We start from the raw sequence: 15,056 nt of genomic DNA, 5'->3' as shown, positions 1-15,056 counted from the left end.
GTTGGCTAGCTTACTGTCGAGCTACAGGGGCACAAAAGCTAAAAGAAGCCAGCTAAAAGGGCCCAGATGAACAGCTGGAGTTGCCCTCACCCTGCTGGTGGCTTCCCCGGGTGTGCATATGCCCCCCCCCAAGTTTTATCCCTAAGCTCATGGGACCCTTGTATAAGAGTCAGAGTGTTGCCTTCTGCCTAATCCTAAAAGCTGGGACTTAGAACTTTTCAAATAATTTTTGCCAAAAGAACAAGATGTTACTACCAGACCCGACATCTCTGCTCCGCCGACCTCGCACTCGCAACCGTCCCATGCGTCCGCAGAACTACAACCGGTGGTAGAACATCCTCGCACCTCTCCGCCAAAACATGGAACACTCTTCCCACCCACCTGCGCCAGACCAAAGACCTCCTTACCTTCAGGAAACTTCTCAAGACCAGGCTGTTCGAGCAGTAGCAGCACCCCCCCCCCCTTTCATTTCTCAGTGCCTTGACACCTTCATTGGTGAGTAGTGCGCTTTACAAATTCCTGATTGATTGATTGAACCACTGCTGAAATTCAGCCATGACCACTCATTGCCAGTCAGATTCAACTTGGTGTTTTACCCCTCTGAAAGAACCTTGTCATCCAAAACCGTTTCTATGTCTGAACGTAGAAATCCTCACCAGGAGAAGACACTGAAAGTATCCAGAAGCAGAGGGACATTCCCTGGGTGTAAAGTTTAATTTTTCCTGCTTGAAGCTCTCCTGCCAACAGTTAACAGCTATACCAGGACATTTTCTGATGGCCATCCGGCCTTGTGCAACCCATTTTGGCCAAAGCCTGCTGCCTTGCTCTGCTGAGGATCTTCAATTGCCAAAATAGTTTCTAAGTCAGAAGGTAAGACTTTTCAATAGATTTAACCTGGTTCCTGTATCCGACACATGCTTCATCGCAGTTGGTCATAACTTTCTCCAGTGATGCAAGGCAGTATTGAGAGTGAGTCCCAGAGAAGGGCTGGATTTACAGTCCAGTCCTTTCCAGAATATTACAATGATGTTTTCAACCCACCTAACTCCAACATTGGTGATCCTCCTCTATTCTGGAGGAAATCTATGAGGACACCACTGAATTCTGAAGGCCAAGCCATAGGAGCAGCTAGTCCTCTTTCACTGTACATGCACCTCTGCATATGTAACTTTGCCATTCCTGGAACCTCTATAAAACCAGCACCTATATTAACTTCTAAGTACTATTTCAGTAATTGACAGAAAATAAGATACTGTATAATCTGTGCTTGATCGATCCTAACTGGATAATAACAACCTTTTCCGAATCCTTTATTAAAAAGTGAAGGATGCAGATCTGTGATAATTGGCAAGCTGATCCACACCCAACCCTGGTTCTTTTGATAATGATTTCCCCCTTGGGTAAAGGATGGAAAGTAGATGACCTTGTATCGTCATTCAGCACAGTATGTTTATTACCTCTGGCAAATAACCAAGGGAAACGGTACGACTGCATTTCTGCGTTACCACTCCACCAGCCTTTAGCTGCTGACATCATTTGCGAACCTCGCAAGGATTGTGTGAGGTTATCGTCACACCACCCCTGTAATTTCCGCAAGTCGTGTCGAGCAGAGAATATGTCTGATCACCTGATGACCGACATGTTTTCCTTTATGCAGCAGTACGAACGGGTTGTGGTTTTATAGGTGGTCGCAATATATGCCTATGGAAAAATGCAAAATGTAAGTAAATGTCTACATAATGAGGTAGGATTTGTCAAAGAACTGGTTGTTGAACTGACTGTTGTTCGATCTGTTCTCTCACGTCCTCGCTTTGTCCCTCCCCGTTTGCCATCCACAGCAGGTTGCAGAACACCCTGGTTCAATGTGGATAAACCCTCTATGAATGGTGATTTCGAAACTATGGAGAAGCTGAGGAAAAATTTCGAGCACAAAATCTGCTCCAATCCCATTGGAATTGAGGCACGGAGTGTTGACGGTGTCCCTGCTTCTGAGACAGGACAGATTTTTGACACGTAAGGAATTCTAAGTGGAAAGTTTACTGAGTATGCAGTTGCTTGTAATAGAGATTCCGATTTCTACTGTTTTCAGCAGCAAAATAGAATTTAGAGGTAGACCATGTTTGCTGTGATAAATTCACAGAAATTGACCACATGTATAGGAAGAAGAAAAGAGAGAGATACTCCCCTTCAGTTGCAGCACCCCCACTGAACTTGATAAAAAAGCATTTCTTTGAACCTCAAGTGTCATAAATGTGCGTCTTCATTGGCTTTGCCTGGGCATTCTGAGTCAGAAGGAGGAACCTACGAGATGCATCTTTTTTTGCTGCCAGTTACCTCCTGTGGACATCGAGATGCATCATTTATATTAATTGTCAGCTTTTAACTCTCAGAAACGGGCTATTGCCGGCTTTTCCGCCATATGCAGGTTGTCAGGGCACCCTCCTATTGATGTCAGTTACGAGTTCTTCTCACAAAAGCCTCCATGTTAGAGACAGGCAACCGCTTGCTACTAGTAGGCATGTTTTCCTACCCATCCTGCTTTGACTCTTAGGCCCGTATTTATACTTTTTTAGTGCCGCCTTTTGATGCAAAAGCGGCGCAAACTTACAAAATACAATTGAATTTTGCAAGTTTGCGCAGCTTTTGCATAAAAAAATGACGTAAACGCAGCGCTAAAAAAGTATAAATATGGGCCTTAGTACGCCTTGCTTGCTGTTTCATAAAAACTTGCTGGTATGCTGCAAGCTGTGTGTCAGGACACAGAACCCCAGTAGAGAACGAGAGGCATTGACCAGTTGCGTTTGGCGTGTGTTGACAACACGGTACTGGTGCTAGCACTACCCAAGACAGCTTGGGTATGACGCACGGTGGAGGGCCTTAACTGCAACACGTGACAGAAAGTAAATGTATAAACAACACTCCCGACTTACTTCTAAAGGGGTGTTGTCAGAAATCTGTCGCTGTAGGAGAGTAACTCAAGGATATCAATTCGGGGTATTTGTGGGTAGCAGCCCATACCCTTGACCTACCTTTTGGATCCCTGCACTGCCCCTGTACCCTAGTCTCTGTGGTTATGAAGGCAGTGAGAGGAACAGACATGGCATTCCTCCTTAAGTTTTCACCTATAAATCATTGACATCACAAGTGTCTTACAATCATTTCATGGAAACAAACCAAGACAACAACACTCACAATGCATTAGCCTGAAACACAAAAGCCCAGGAGTGGAACCTGGACCTGTAGTGACATGGAGTTAAATATGGTTAATAACCAGACAGTAAACAGGGCTCTAAAACACTTGTCTATCCACGTAGTTTTGACTCCTCGCCATTCTACAAGCCCCTGACTAGCAAACAGAAAGCTGTTGAAGGGCTGATGGAGGCACAAGGCATCAACCCTGTGATATCATAAGGGGTCAACAGGTGTGTGGTATCAGTTCCATCGCCCAAAGCATTTTGATGACTTAGTGCCCGTGAACAGACAAAATAGATATTATGCTGGAAGCAGCACAAGGATATACTAAGGCGAAGAGAAACAAATAAAAATAATAAAAAGAAAAGTGGAAGCTGTGGCTGACAGAGATGGAGATTCTTACAATAAAACAACAAGCATATGGATTGCCAGTCTCCTGGTTAAGGGCTCACCTTATAGGTGGGGCTTAATTTGTAAAATAATAAGTGCTGGTGCCCAAAAAATCTCAGAAGCTGAGCTCCCTAATGTCAGGTTTGCCAAATACCAAGGCTGCGTCATCTTAATTCTATCTCATGCCTCTTTCTTCTTCTTTATATTTTTTTATTTATTTATTTATTTATTTGCAGTACTTATAGATTGCAACAATGATCTCCTCGGGGATAGCACAGTGACTCCACCTAGCCTTTCAGCTGTGAGAACAATGCTTAGTTAAATAAAAGCAGAACTTTATCTAAAAAAAAGCCAGATTTTCTATCTTTTTCAAATTCAAAGGTGGTTGTCAGTGGGACGGAGCTCAAGAGGAAATACGTTCCACTGGACAGCAACCAAATAAGAAAATGAACGGCCACCTGTTCTGACTTTTGAGCTAAATTGCGGAATCTCAAATCACGCGTGGGCCTGTAAAATTTAACTCTAACATGTTAAATTTCAGGTCCAGTCCTATACAGAGCACTTGTGAGCATGACATAGACGTTTAAAGATGGTTCTACTTCCCATTGGGAGCCATTGTAAAAATATCAAGCAAGTTTAAGCCAAATTTAATCTGTCCATATTACAAATCATCTTGACAGCTGCGTTTTGGATTATCTGTAATCTCGTAAACGGGTAATCAGCAATGCCCACATAAAGGGCATTGCCATAGTCCAAAGGCTAGTAACCAGGGCTTGGACTATGGCTCTTCGCCAGACTATCGGTATCCATCCGAAACAACCTTTTCAAAAGTTTGTGGATGCCAAAGCATTTACCGCAGGTGGCCCTGCTCTGTTCCTTCATGGACAGAGAGTTGTCAATAATAACCCCAAGATTTGTTCCTGATTTCTTGGGATTGGGTATTTCGCCAAGTGAGTCTGGCCACCAGGAGGAATCCCAAATCAGATGCCCCCCACCGAATAGCAGGATCTCTGTTTTATATTCATTTAATTTTAAACAGTGATCTGTCATCCATCTTACTACCTCAGAGAGGCATCCAATCAATTTACCAGGGATTTCATCATTGTTTCTCTCCCAGTGATATAATCAACTAGGTGTCATCTGCATATGAATATACCTTGAAGCCCATCCCCTTACAATCTTTGGTAGTGAGGAAACATAAACATTCAAAAGAGGCGGGCTCAAAGAGGAGCCTTGAAGGACTCCTCATTTCGAATTGAAGGAGCCGGATCTGAAAGTTCCCAGCTGGACTGAGTGAATTCTGTCTTTAGGAATGAACAAAACAACGTGAGCGATTTTGAGTGCAATCCAATTTCATGAAGTTTCTGGATCAGCAAACTGTGGGAAACAATGTCGAAGGCTGCTGGCAGATCAAGCAGTATCTGGGCGGTGGCCTTGCCTTGATCAACTACTGAGCTGATGTCGTCCAAAATAACAGTAAAGACTCAGTGCTGTTTTTCCATGAAAACCTGTCTATGAAGGGCCCAGTATTTTTTTCCCTAAAAAAATGAATTAACTGACTTTTCACTAGTTTTTCCAAGATTTCTGACATATAAGAAAGCAATGATATTGGTCGATAGTTGGAAAGGATAGACACATCTATTCATGTTTTTTTTAACTAGAAGTAATAATACTGCTTCTTTCCAGATCTCTTGATATATTTCCCCTGAGAGGGACTGGTTAAAGTTTTGCGTTAAATGGTGACACAGTATAGAGGCAAATCGAGAATAGATAAAATGATGACAAGGGTTGAGTGGGAGACTACATTTGATTTCCGACACCGCTTTTAAACCTGTTCTTCACTGATTCTTTCAAAAGCACCCAGATGCACATTGGTATCTGGATGAGAGCCTATCAGATCCCATGAAAATTCATCTAAGGATGGCTGGGTCTTGAAGGACGAATAAATCCTTTCAGTTTTGTCCATAAAATAGTTCCCAATTTCCTCATAGTGTGCCTCTGTGGGGAGAATTGTTTGAGACAGGAAAGCCAGTTGAGCAAGCTCTTTGACAATTTTAAATAACTTTTTTTAGGAGCTACCGTTCTGTTCGAGTCTTTGGATAAAATAATTCTTGGCTCTCCGCAAAGCATTGTGGTATTTTTTCAGCTTTTCTCTGTGTTTGAGTAGGTCTGCTTTGTTTGTAGAATACCTCCAATTCTGTTCAAGATTTTTACACGTTATTTTTGTTGATCTTAGTTCAGCAGAATACAGTTTTTCTGTGGCAAGCTTCTAGCTGATCTATTTGATTTCAGAAGAGGGCAACGATTTAATGAGCTTCTCACTCTTGCAGGTCTGTTTCTTACCTGCTTTGACCCTTTATCACTGTTTGCCTCTTCCTCATTTTTACTTATTGTATTTTCTCTTTCTTGCTGTGGGTCAAAAGTTATGAGGAAAAATAAGAGCTTGTCCCGAAAAATGAGATGTGGCGGCCCTACTTGCAACCTCGACTTAAAGTAAGCTCCTTATATGTAGGCACTGTGACGTTGAAGACAGGTGCGGTTTTACCGGAAAAGACTCATAACATTAACTACCAGAGAAGTGACAAGCACAGCCCACATCTCTAATAATGCCATGTAATTTATGATGAATTTGAGACTTCTGACGTTCAGTAATCCTGTTTGCCGAGACATAAATGATGAATTTCTGACAAACAGGCGTCTTATAGCTTACTTGTAACAAGATCGATTTGCATGACCCTAATTTAGTTCGCCCCAAACAGGTTTCTAAACCCTTTTTCAGTTAAAAAAATGTGGAACTCATGGAGGGAGACCCTTGTCCTGGACAGGCTGCGAGTGGTTCCAAAGGCTGGAGGAGGAGAGTAGACATCATATTTCTGTGGCATATTACTTCTTGGCTAGAAAGAAATTGGACTGATCGGTTCAGTAATATTAATAATGTCTCTTTGTACATCACTTTCTATTACTTGCCACAAGGAGGCAGTACTGTTGTTCACACTCTAAAGGAGGACCTGTGCTTTTGGAAGTGTTTAGAGTTCCTTTCCCTCACTTCCTTTCCTTCTGTCTCTAAACAGGTATGATGCCACATTCGGCTTTGCCTGTGTAAACAAAAAACAAGTCGGCGGATCATTGTGTCTGGACTACGAGGTGCGGTTTACCTGTCCCGTGCAGTTTTGTGCAGGTAAGTGCTGGGAATTAAGGGAATGTGATAGACACTTGGCTTGTGTACACTGGAATGATCGTGATATGGTCTTTGGAAACCTTTCCCATTGTCAAATCATGACACACACCCTACAGAAGTGCTTGAAATGGAAAAATAAAGTGCAGGTACTCTGTGCTAGAGTACCTGCTTGTTTCTTGTTCTCCCGCTCAAAATAGAAAAGTGGCGGTACTCAGTGCCAGACAGTACCGGCCCATTTAAAGCACTGCCCTACAGTCAGGTCAGAGCCTGTCCTAAACACCGACACCCCTAAAACTGCTCCCCACCAGACCCACTGTGGCCTGCATTGACCTACACCACACTCAGATTTACTACTTGCTTCGATTACGCAGTAAATTGGGCTGGAGATGTCTCTAGATTTTGAAACAATCAGTGCAACAGCACTTGGTAATTTGGGGTCCACATGGTCATTTCCCACTCTGGAGAAATTGTCTTGTAACAGGCGGACTCCGATGGGGATATACTCAACAGAAGCATTCATTCCAACCCTGGTATCTCCCTATCATAAATATGCTATACTTGTCACCAGGGCCTGGTCTTCTTTCTTGTCACTGTCCTTGCATAGCATTCTTCTTGTTGGGATGGGAATGCCCCATGCATGCCCGAACTGCATATGCCTGTGATCATGGTTTTGATTTATGCTCATGCCACGCACATAGCATGTGTGGGTGCATTAGCCTACGTCAGGTCTTTGAAAAGAGCCCATTCTTGGCCGTGTTCTGAACCAGGAGAGGCACAGCAAGCTCACCCTCATAGTGAAAGAGAGCTACCATCTCTGGGTATTTCTTGCGTGGAGCGCTGAGTGTCAGCATATTGTGTTAGTGAATGATTGTAGCAGGCCTTCTTACCTGTGACACATGAATGCACTCTTGTAGGTCCATTCATCTAAAAAGTTCTGCTGCTAATGATGAATCCGGATTTTAATTGCCGACATGCCATGCCATGCACTGTATGTGTGTGTGTGCTAGGATTGATAGTGTGCCTTGCACAAGTGATACAGGCCTGCAGGTTCCATTTTGGAAGCCCAGAGTATGAATCTGAGTAAAAGATGGAGGAGAGGTTGATTTGCCTAAAATTAATTTGTGTATTGCTACTGTGTTCTTGATTGGAAGGGGAAACACCAGATGATATAGTGAGGACAGTAGAGACAGGCTTCCTTTAGTAATGCTGGGGCCGTTCCTGATACATTGGACTGTAAATTACTCTGACTACAGTTGCCTTTAGGTAGATGGCCTTGGGTGTATGATGAGGCCTGCAGTATCTGTTGTTGGAAATTGAGTCCTCTGAAGCGGCACAGACTCTTGTCTCTCTTCCTGATCTCTGTGAGGAGGGGTCCTAACTAGATAGATCCAGGCTGATCCCACCTCTGTGTACTTTTGTGGTGGGCACTCCACCTACAGACTGCCCTGCTGTGTAGAGCAGCATGACAGCACCCAGGTCTAGAAGATGGCCTGGCCAGGATAGATGAAAGTGGAACCAGCCCAAACAGTTTCCAGGGAAGCAGACCTGGAATACTCATCCTTCGTCTGTGAAATCAGTATAAAGATGGGAGCCCAAGACCCATTGTTGTTCGTAGTTGTGGTCTCTACTACCGAGGAGGGGGTACTATGCAGGGTACTCAAGGATTACTACACAGCCAAGTGGGCTGGTGTCGTACTGACAGCATACTACACAGATGCAAGGGAACATTGCCATGAGTTCCATCTGAAGGAGGAATTACTGGACTGTCCTAGGTGCCAAGATGTCCTGTCTCTGAGCAAGGGAAGGAAGCACACACCCTACTTGAGGAGCTGATTGTGGAAGGGACTGCCAGAATTGGCCCTGAAGTGGGGTCTGTCTTACAGATTTGCCAAGCCGAAGTGCCAAAGGAATCACAGTACTGCCAATCTTGAACATTTATCCCTCTCATAGCTTACAAGGCACCTGGAGCTTGGTGACCAAGTGGCAGGCCTGATTGAAGCCAGGATAAGTGCCTGATGGTGGCCTGTGTGCCCCACAATTGGACTGCATTAAAAGCAGCAGTCCCCAAATGTGCTGTTGAGTCGGGACCAGTCCGAAAGACAGAGGTTGAATTGGGCAGAGGAATGAGGGAATAACGTCCCCAAGTTTTATTAATTTGATCAGAATCATTCCCAGGCTTTTTGTTTAAAAAGGAACCCCTCCTGAACGGTTGAGGTGAGATGAAGGGGCTCCTTTACCATGAAGGGAGAGGCAGCTAAAGAAAAAACAAGACTTCTCTCTTGGATGTCTGAACCTGAAAAAAGGGCAAATGGGTACAGTTTGTTAATTGGTAAAACTAAAGCCCAAATTTAAGAAGGCCTAGCCACACATTAGCGTAATTTGTTTACGCTAATGTGGCGTTAGGCTTGCAAGATTGCCATGCCATATTTACAAAGTGGCGAAATACATGCATTGCTCCACCTTGTAACCCTTTGTCCACATGTAGGAAAGTTCCATCTTGCCTGGCATGATAGCCCCATTTTTCTACTGTGTGTATGTTTGTTTTTGCCTGTGTCACTAGGATCCTGCTAGCCAGGACCTCAGTGCTCATAAAGTATGCCCTGTATGTGTTCCCTGTGTGGTGCCTAACTGTATCACTGAATCTCTGCTAATCAGAACCTCTGTTTATGCTCTAGCTGCTTTTAAAATTGTCACTGCAGGCAAGTGACTAATTTGACCAATTCTTATTGGCACATTGGAACACCCTTATAATTCCCTAGTATATGGTACCTAGGGTATTGGGGTTCCAGGAGATCCCTATGGGCTGCAGCATTTCTTTTGCCACCCATAGGGAGCTCAGACAATTCTTCCACAGGACTGCCACTGCAGCATGAGTGAAATAACGTCCTCGTTATTTCACAGCCATTTTACACTGCACTTAAGTAACTTATAAGTCACCTATATGTCTAACCCTCACTTAGTGAAGGTTAGGTGCAAAGTTACTTAGTGTGTGGGCACCCTGGCACTAGCCAAGGTGCCCCCACATTATTCCGGGCAAATTCCCCGGACTTTGTGAGTCCGGGGCACCATTGCATGCGTGCACTACACATAGGTCAACACCTATATGTAGCGTCACAATGTTAACTCCGAACATGGCCATGTAACATGTCTAGATCGTGGAATTGTGTGAGGGCACAAGGGACAGCTCTGAGTGGCCAGTGCCAGCAGGTGACGTCAGAGACCCCTCCTGATAGGTGCTTACCTTTCTCTGTAGCCAATCCTCCTCTGAGGGCTATTTAGGGTTTATCCTGTGGGTATCTCACCAGATAACGAATGCAAGAGCTCACCTGAGTTCCTCTGCACTTCCCTCTTCGACTTCTGGCAAGAATCGATCGCTGACTGCTCCAGGACGCCTGCAAAACTGCAACAAAGTAGCAAGAAGACTACCAGCAACATTGTAGCACCTCATCCTGCAGGCTTTCTCGACTGTTTCCTGGTGGTGCATGCTCTGAGGGCTGTCTGCCTTCACCCTGCACTGGAAGCCAAGAAGAAATCTACTGTGGGTCGACAGAATCTTCCCCCTGCCAATGCAGGCACCAAACTTCTGCATCACCGGTCCTCTGGGTCCCCTCTCATCTTGACAAGTGTGGTCCTTGGAACACAGGAGCTGGATGCAAGTGTCCCCGACAGTCCAGTGGCCCTTCTGTCCAAACTTGGTGGAGGTAAGTCCTTGCCTCCCCACGCCAGACAGTAATCCTGTGTACTGCGTGAACTGCAGCTGCTAGGGCTTCTGTGCACTTTTGCAAGACTTCCTTCATGCACAGCCTAGCCCAGGTCCCCAGCACTCCGTCCTGCATTGCCCAACTCGCTGAGTTGGACTCCGACTTAGTGGGACCCTCTTGTTGAGCTGAGTTGACCGTCGTGCTCAGATCTTCTGAATGCCTGTTCAGGTGCTTCTGCGGATGCTGCCTGCTTCTGCATGGGCTCTCCGTGTTGCTGAGTGCCCCCTCTGTTTCCGCCTCCCAGGGGCGACCTCCTGGTCCTTCCTGGGCCCTGGCAGCACCCAAAATCTTCAACTGCGACTCTTGCAGCTAGCAAGGCTTGTTTTCGGTCTTTCTGCGTGGAAACAACTCTGCATCCTTCAGCACGCCGTGGGACACTTTCTGACCAAAGGAGAAGTTCCTGGCACCTTCCATTGTTGCAGAATCTTCGGCTTCTTCCACCCAGAGGCAGCCCTTTTGCACCTTAATCCGGGATTTAGTAGGCTCCTGCCCCCCCTGGACACTTGCGTGACTCTTGGACTTGGTCCCCTTCCTTTACAAGTCTTCAGGTCCAGGAATCCATCTTCAGTGCTTTGCAGTCAGTTGTTGTCCTTGCAGAATCCCCTATCTCGACTTTTCTGTCTTTCTGGGGTAGTAGGGTAACTTTACTCCTACTTTTCAGGGTCTTGGGGTGGGGTAACATGGACACCCTTAATGTTTTCTTACACTCCCAGCGACCCTCTACACACTTCACTAGGCCTGGGGTCCATTCGTTGTTCGCATTCCACTTTTGGAGTATATGGTTTGTGTTGCACCTAGGCCTATTGTCTCCTATTGCATTCTATTGTGTTCTACACTGTTTGCACTACTTTTCTAAGTGTTTACTTACCTGATTTTGGTTTGTGTGTGTATATTTTGTGTATATTACTTACCTCCTAAGGGAGTATATCCTCTGAGATACTTTTGGCATGTTGTCACTAAAATAAAGTACCTTTATTTTTAGTAACTCTGTGTATTGTGTTTTCTACCCACTATAAGCCAGGCCAGCCTCCTACACCACATTATGCATGCGCCATGGATAATGTGTGAAAAGGTGATATTCCAGTGACTGGAGGCCCGCAAAAATGGCACAATGAAATCTTGTAGATTTCATTGCGCCACTTTTAGCGTCATTTTTAATGCCTGCTGAAAGCAGCAGTTAAAAGGAGGCACCCATGGTAATCAATGGACCTCCTTGCACTTTGCTCCACTAGCATCAAAATGTTTGTCGCTAGTGGAGCAAAGCACTAAACAAGTGTTAGAAATGTTGATGCTAGTTCCCTAACTACCGCCATGGTACACCACATGTTAATTACAGTGCACCCATGGTGGCATTAGGGGCGCAAGAATAGTGGCGCTGCATTGGATGCTGTGCCACTTTTCTTAAACCTGCCTCTAAGACTATTTGGGAGCCAGGAGATGCTTTATTCCATAGAACCTGGAACTTGTCTTTTCATAAGAAACCTGTAAAAAAAGGCTGCACCAGGTACATTCAGCGCATTACTAAAAACAGAACTTTTGAAACCACTATCAACATTTAAACAAAATCTTTTTGCACAGCCTGTTTGCAACTTATTTTATATTGTATTGTAATTCATGTTTGAAACTAATCAATTACTGAGGCACCAACCAGGATTCGAATCAGGGACATTGGCCAACTAAACTGCCCTATTATCAAACTGCATTTCCAGTCGCGGCTCGCACTGCATTGAAGGGGCTGGGCCGGGCGACGTGGGGTGGGAGGGAGGTTGAGGGGGGTCAAGGGAAGGAAGGGGGGCTTGGGTACAAATTTAATAAAAATTAAAAATAAACAAAAAAAAACACTTTCCTCGCTCCGCGCTCCCAGCCTGCCCTGCGCCAATCCTGACGCTGCTCAGAGCAGCATCAGGATTAGCTGGGAGTGCCGTGGCTGGGCGCTCCAAGGCAGACTTGGGAGCCTCTGCAGGCTCTCTCCAGCCCAGCAACTAGGAGCCCTGCCAAGCCCAGCACAGTTGCTGGGCTGGAGAGAGCCCTGTGCGCATGTGAGACGGCCGGCCAAACACACATGCGCTCTGAAGGGGGAGTGCAGTGCGCGTCACCACCGTGGTTCCGCCCTTTTCAGAGAAAAGGATAATAAACACAGTTTATTATCCTTTTCTCTGAAAGGTTTTGAAGCTGCTGTTGCTGGCGGGCGGGGGCAACGCTACTCCGCCCAAATGGAGGAGCCACCCCTGTCCATTTCCCACACATATATTTAAATTGCATTAATTTATCATTTATGGTGTAGATGAAAGAGTAACAAAATAGTTGGAGAATACTTAGTTTTTTTAACCATGTCTTTGGCCCTGCCCCCCACAGTCGCTGACCATGTCCTCATTCTACTCAGGATTACAGTTGCAATATGTTTATTTATGCACTTTGTCCATTGCCAGAAGGTCAAGTCACCAAAGAGGCGCCCGTAGGATGCTCCATGAAGAATTGAGGTTGTCATCTCGAGGCACTGCATATAAAAAAATAGCACCTAGGGTCAAACACATGTCCATCACGCTGAAGAGAAAGCGCCAGCTACTTTCCACAGTGCTGAACTAAGTTGCATCTAGAGCCTACGGAAGAGGGCCACCAACAGAAGCCTCTAATCCTGCTATGACCATCTGAGCAATGCAAAGCTTAACTGCTGCTGCTCAGCTTCCTGGAAGGCTGCTGTATGCCACCTGGAAGCATACCAGTATCAATGAGATCCCTCTGTTGTGGGAGGGCCGAAGATAGCCCAGCACTTCTCCTACAAACTGGGTGAGAGACTGAGCGGGCCACATCTGAGAAAATGAGTGCTAAGTCCAAGCAGTGGAGAGCACACGCTGTACCTATGCACCTTACTTGAACTCTAAGCCTAATTGTGATGTACCCAGAGAATGAAAGGACCCACAGAGGGACAGGAGAAGGGATAATTCTGTTAGTCGGCAGATGACTCTGAAGGCAATATACTCTCACCTGTCAAATGGGTATTCATGCAATATTGGATTTGTAGTGGAATTGTAAGTTGTCTGTGTAATAAGGTAGTTGTCTTTTCTACAGAGAGAGTGTGTCAAGTGCGGAAAGGTTTGTACTTGATCCAGTTTGCAGAGCCATAGTAAGATAGTCCACAAGAGAGCAGTAACAAAAGACCTCAACCCCCCTACCCTGGTTGTGGTCCTGCAGCCCCCTGCCTGCCCTGTGGCCTCCTGAACACAGTCAGACACTTCTGTATATGATTTCAAATGCTGCTGCTGCATTTTCAGTCAAAGTCAGTGAAATCGAAGGAGCAGTGTAATCTGGCAAAGGGAAAGTTATACTGTGAAGACTCCACAGTCCAGAGAGAGTGCTACCCAGGATCTGAAACCGAGGAGCCTAAGGGATGCAGTTTTTAGAAGGTGGTACTGTCCAGTTAGAGTTTTGTTGATGAATCTATTAGGAAAACTACAGTAAATTATGTGGTTTTTAACAGCAGGTTGCAGTCTTGTGGAGAAGTGGATAGTATGTGGTCTGCAATAACTTTAGCAGTTCAGGATTCTATTACGAACTACAGTTCTCCACCACATCCACCATGCAACATTGCCGTTCCACTGCAGGTGGGCGACATCTGAGCAGCGCGTGAAATAGAAACATAAAAGTGCATGTACTAAATACACCAGAGTACCCATCTGCTCCTGAGAAGTGCTGGGGCTCTTCATTTCAAATTTTAAAAAAAGTCCTGAGGCTACATACTTGTAAGTAGCTGTCCATTTAAAGTACTGTATGTAACGGGACAGTATCAGAGAGGGATGTGCTGTCATGTCCAGGTTGATGGAAGGCTTGTCTGGACCGGCAGTGGAGAAGGAAGATACAGTAAATTGTGGCATGTGGAGGTGGGTAGGGTAACATGGCTCCATTTGACCTGGCATACCTGGACATTTGTGTGTGAGACACAGTGCACACCAAGATGAAGATGTTTTGCATGTGTTTGGGGCAGGCGGTCTACAGTGCTCAGATTGTGTGTTTTCCATTGCCAGTACTGAATATTGTTAATAGGCAGTCCGTTTCTTTATTCAGTGCTTTTGAATAAACTCAGCCATAGTGTTCAGCCATTTTCATATGGCATTGATTTTAATTTTTAGGGTTGCTTGCCCTAGGCCTGGTAGTTATACTTGTGGCCAGTTGAGCTCCATGAAGATGTGACAATTTGTTTTATTGGCTGGTTGCGTCCTAGGTGCAAGGCAATGTCACAGGTGCTTGGTCCATCTGCTCAGTGAGTGCCTGCTATCATTGCTGTCCGGAGACATCTCGCAAGATGCGCTTGTACTATCACTGTGACAAGTGAACCATGGAGCTGGAAGACTTAGGACCTGATGTACAAAACATTTTTGTAATCGAAGACCATGCTATTTACAAAATTATAAAATTTGGAACTGCAAAATGTCTTTTTGGTATTATTTAATCATTATTGTATGTTGGAAAAGCTATTCAAAAAGGTTGTGAAAGGGGCATAATGTCCTAATTGCGGTTCAATACAGCATGTATTGATG

At 45.1% G+C, this 15,056-nt stretch overlaps 1 protein-coding gene across 1 annotated transcript in view; it reads left to right on the top strand.

The window, feature by feature from the left end:
- The window catches only part of LOC138302077 (mucin-5AC-like), a 263,254-nt gene that overhangs the window by 232,010 nt on the left and 16,188 nt on the right, over positions 1-15,056 (top strand). The window contains exons 11-12 of the mRNA XM_069242465.1: positions 1,839-2,013; positions 6,654-6,760. Coding sequence (XP_069098566.1) covers positions 1,839-2,013; positions 6,654-6,760 — 282 coding nt within the window. The remainder of the gene's footprint in view (positions 1-1,838; positions 2,014-6,653; positions 6,761-15,056) is intronic.

The sequence above is a fragment of the Pleurodeles waltl genome, chromosome 6, assembly GCF_031143425.1.
Source record: "Pleurodeles waltl isolate 20211129_DDA chromosome 6, aPleWal1.hap1.20221129, whole genome shotgun sequence".
Lineage (NCBI taxonomy): Eukaryota > Metazoa > Chordata > Amphibia > Caudata > Salamandridae > Pleurodeles > Pleurodeles waltl.
The sequence above is the reverse complement of the archived record's forward strand: the minus strand, read 5'-3'. Positions and strand labels throughout refer to the sequence as shown.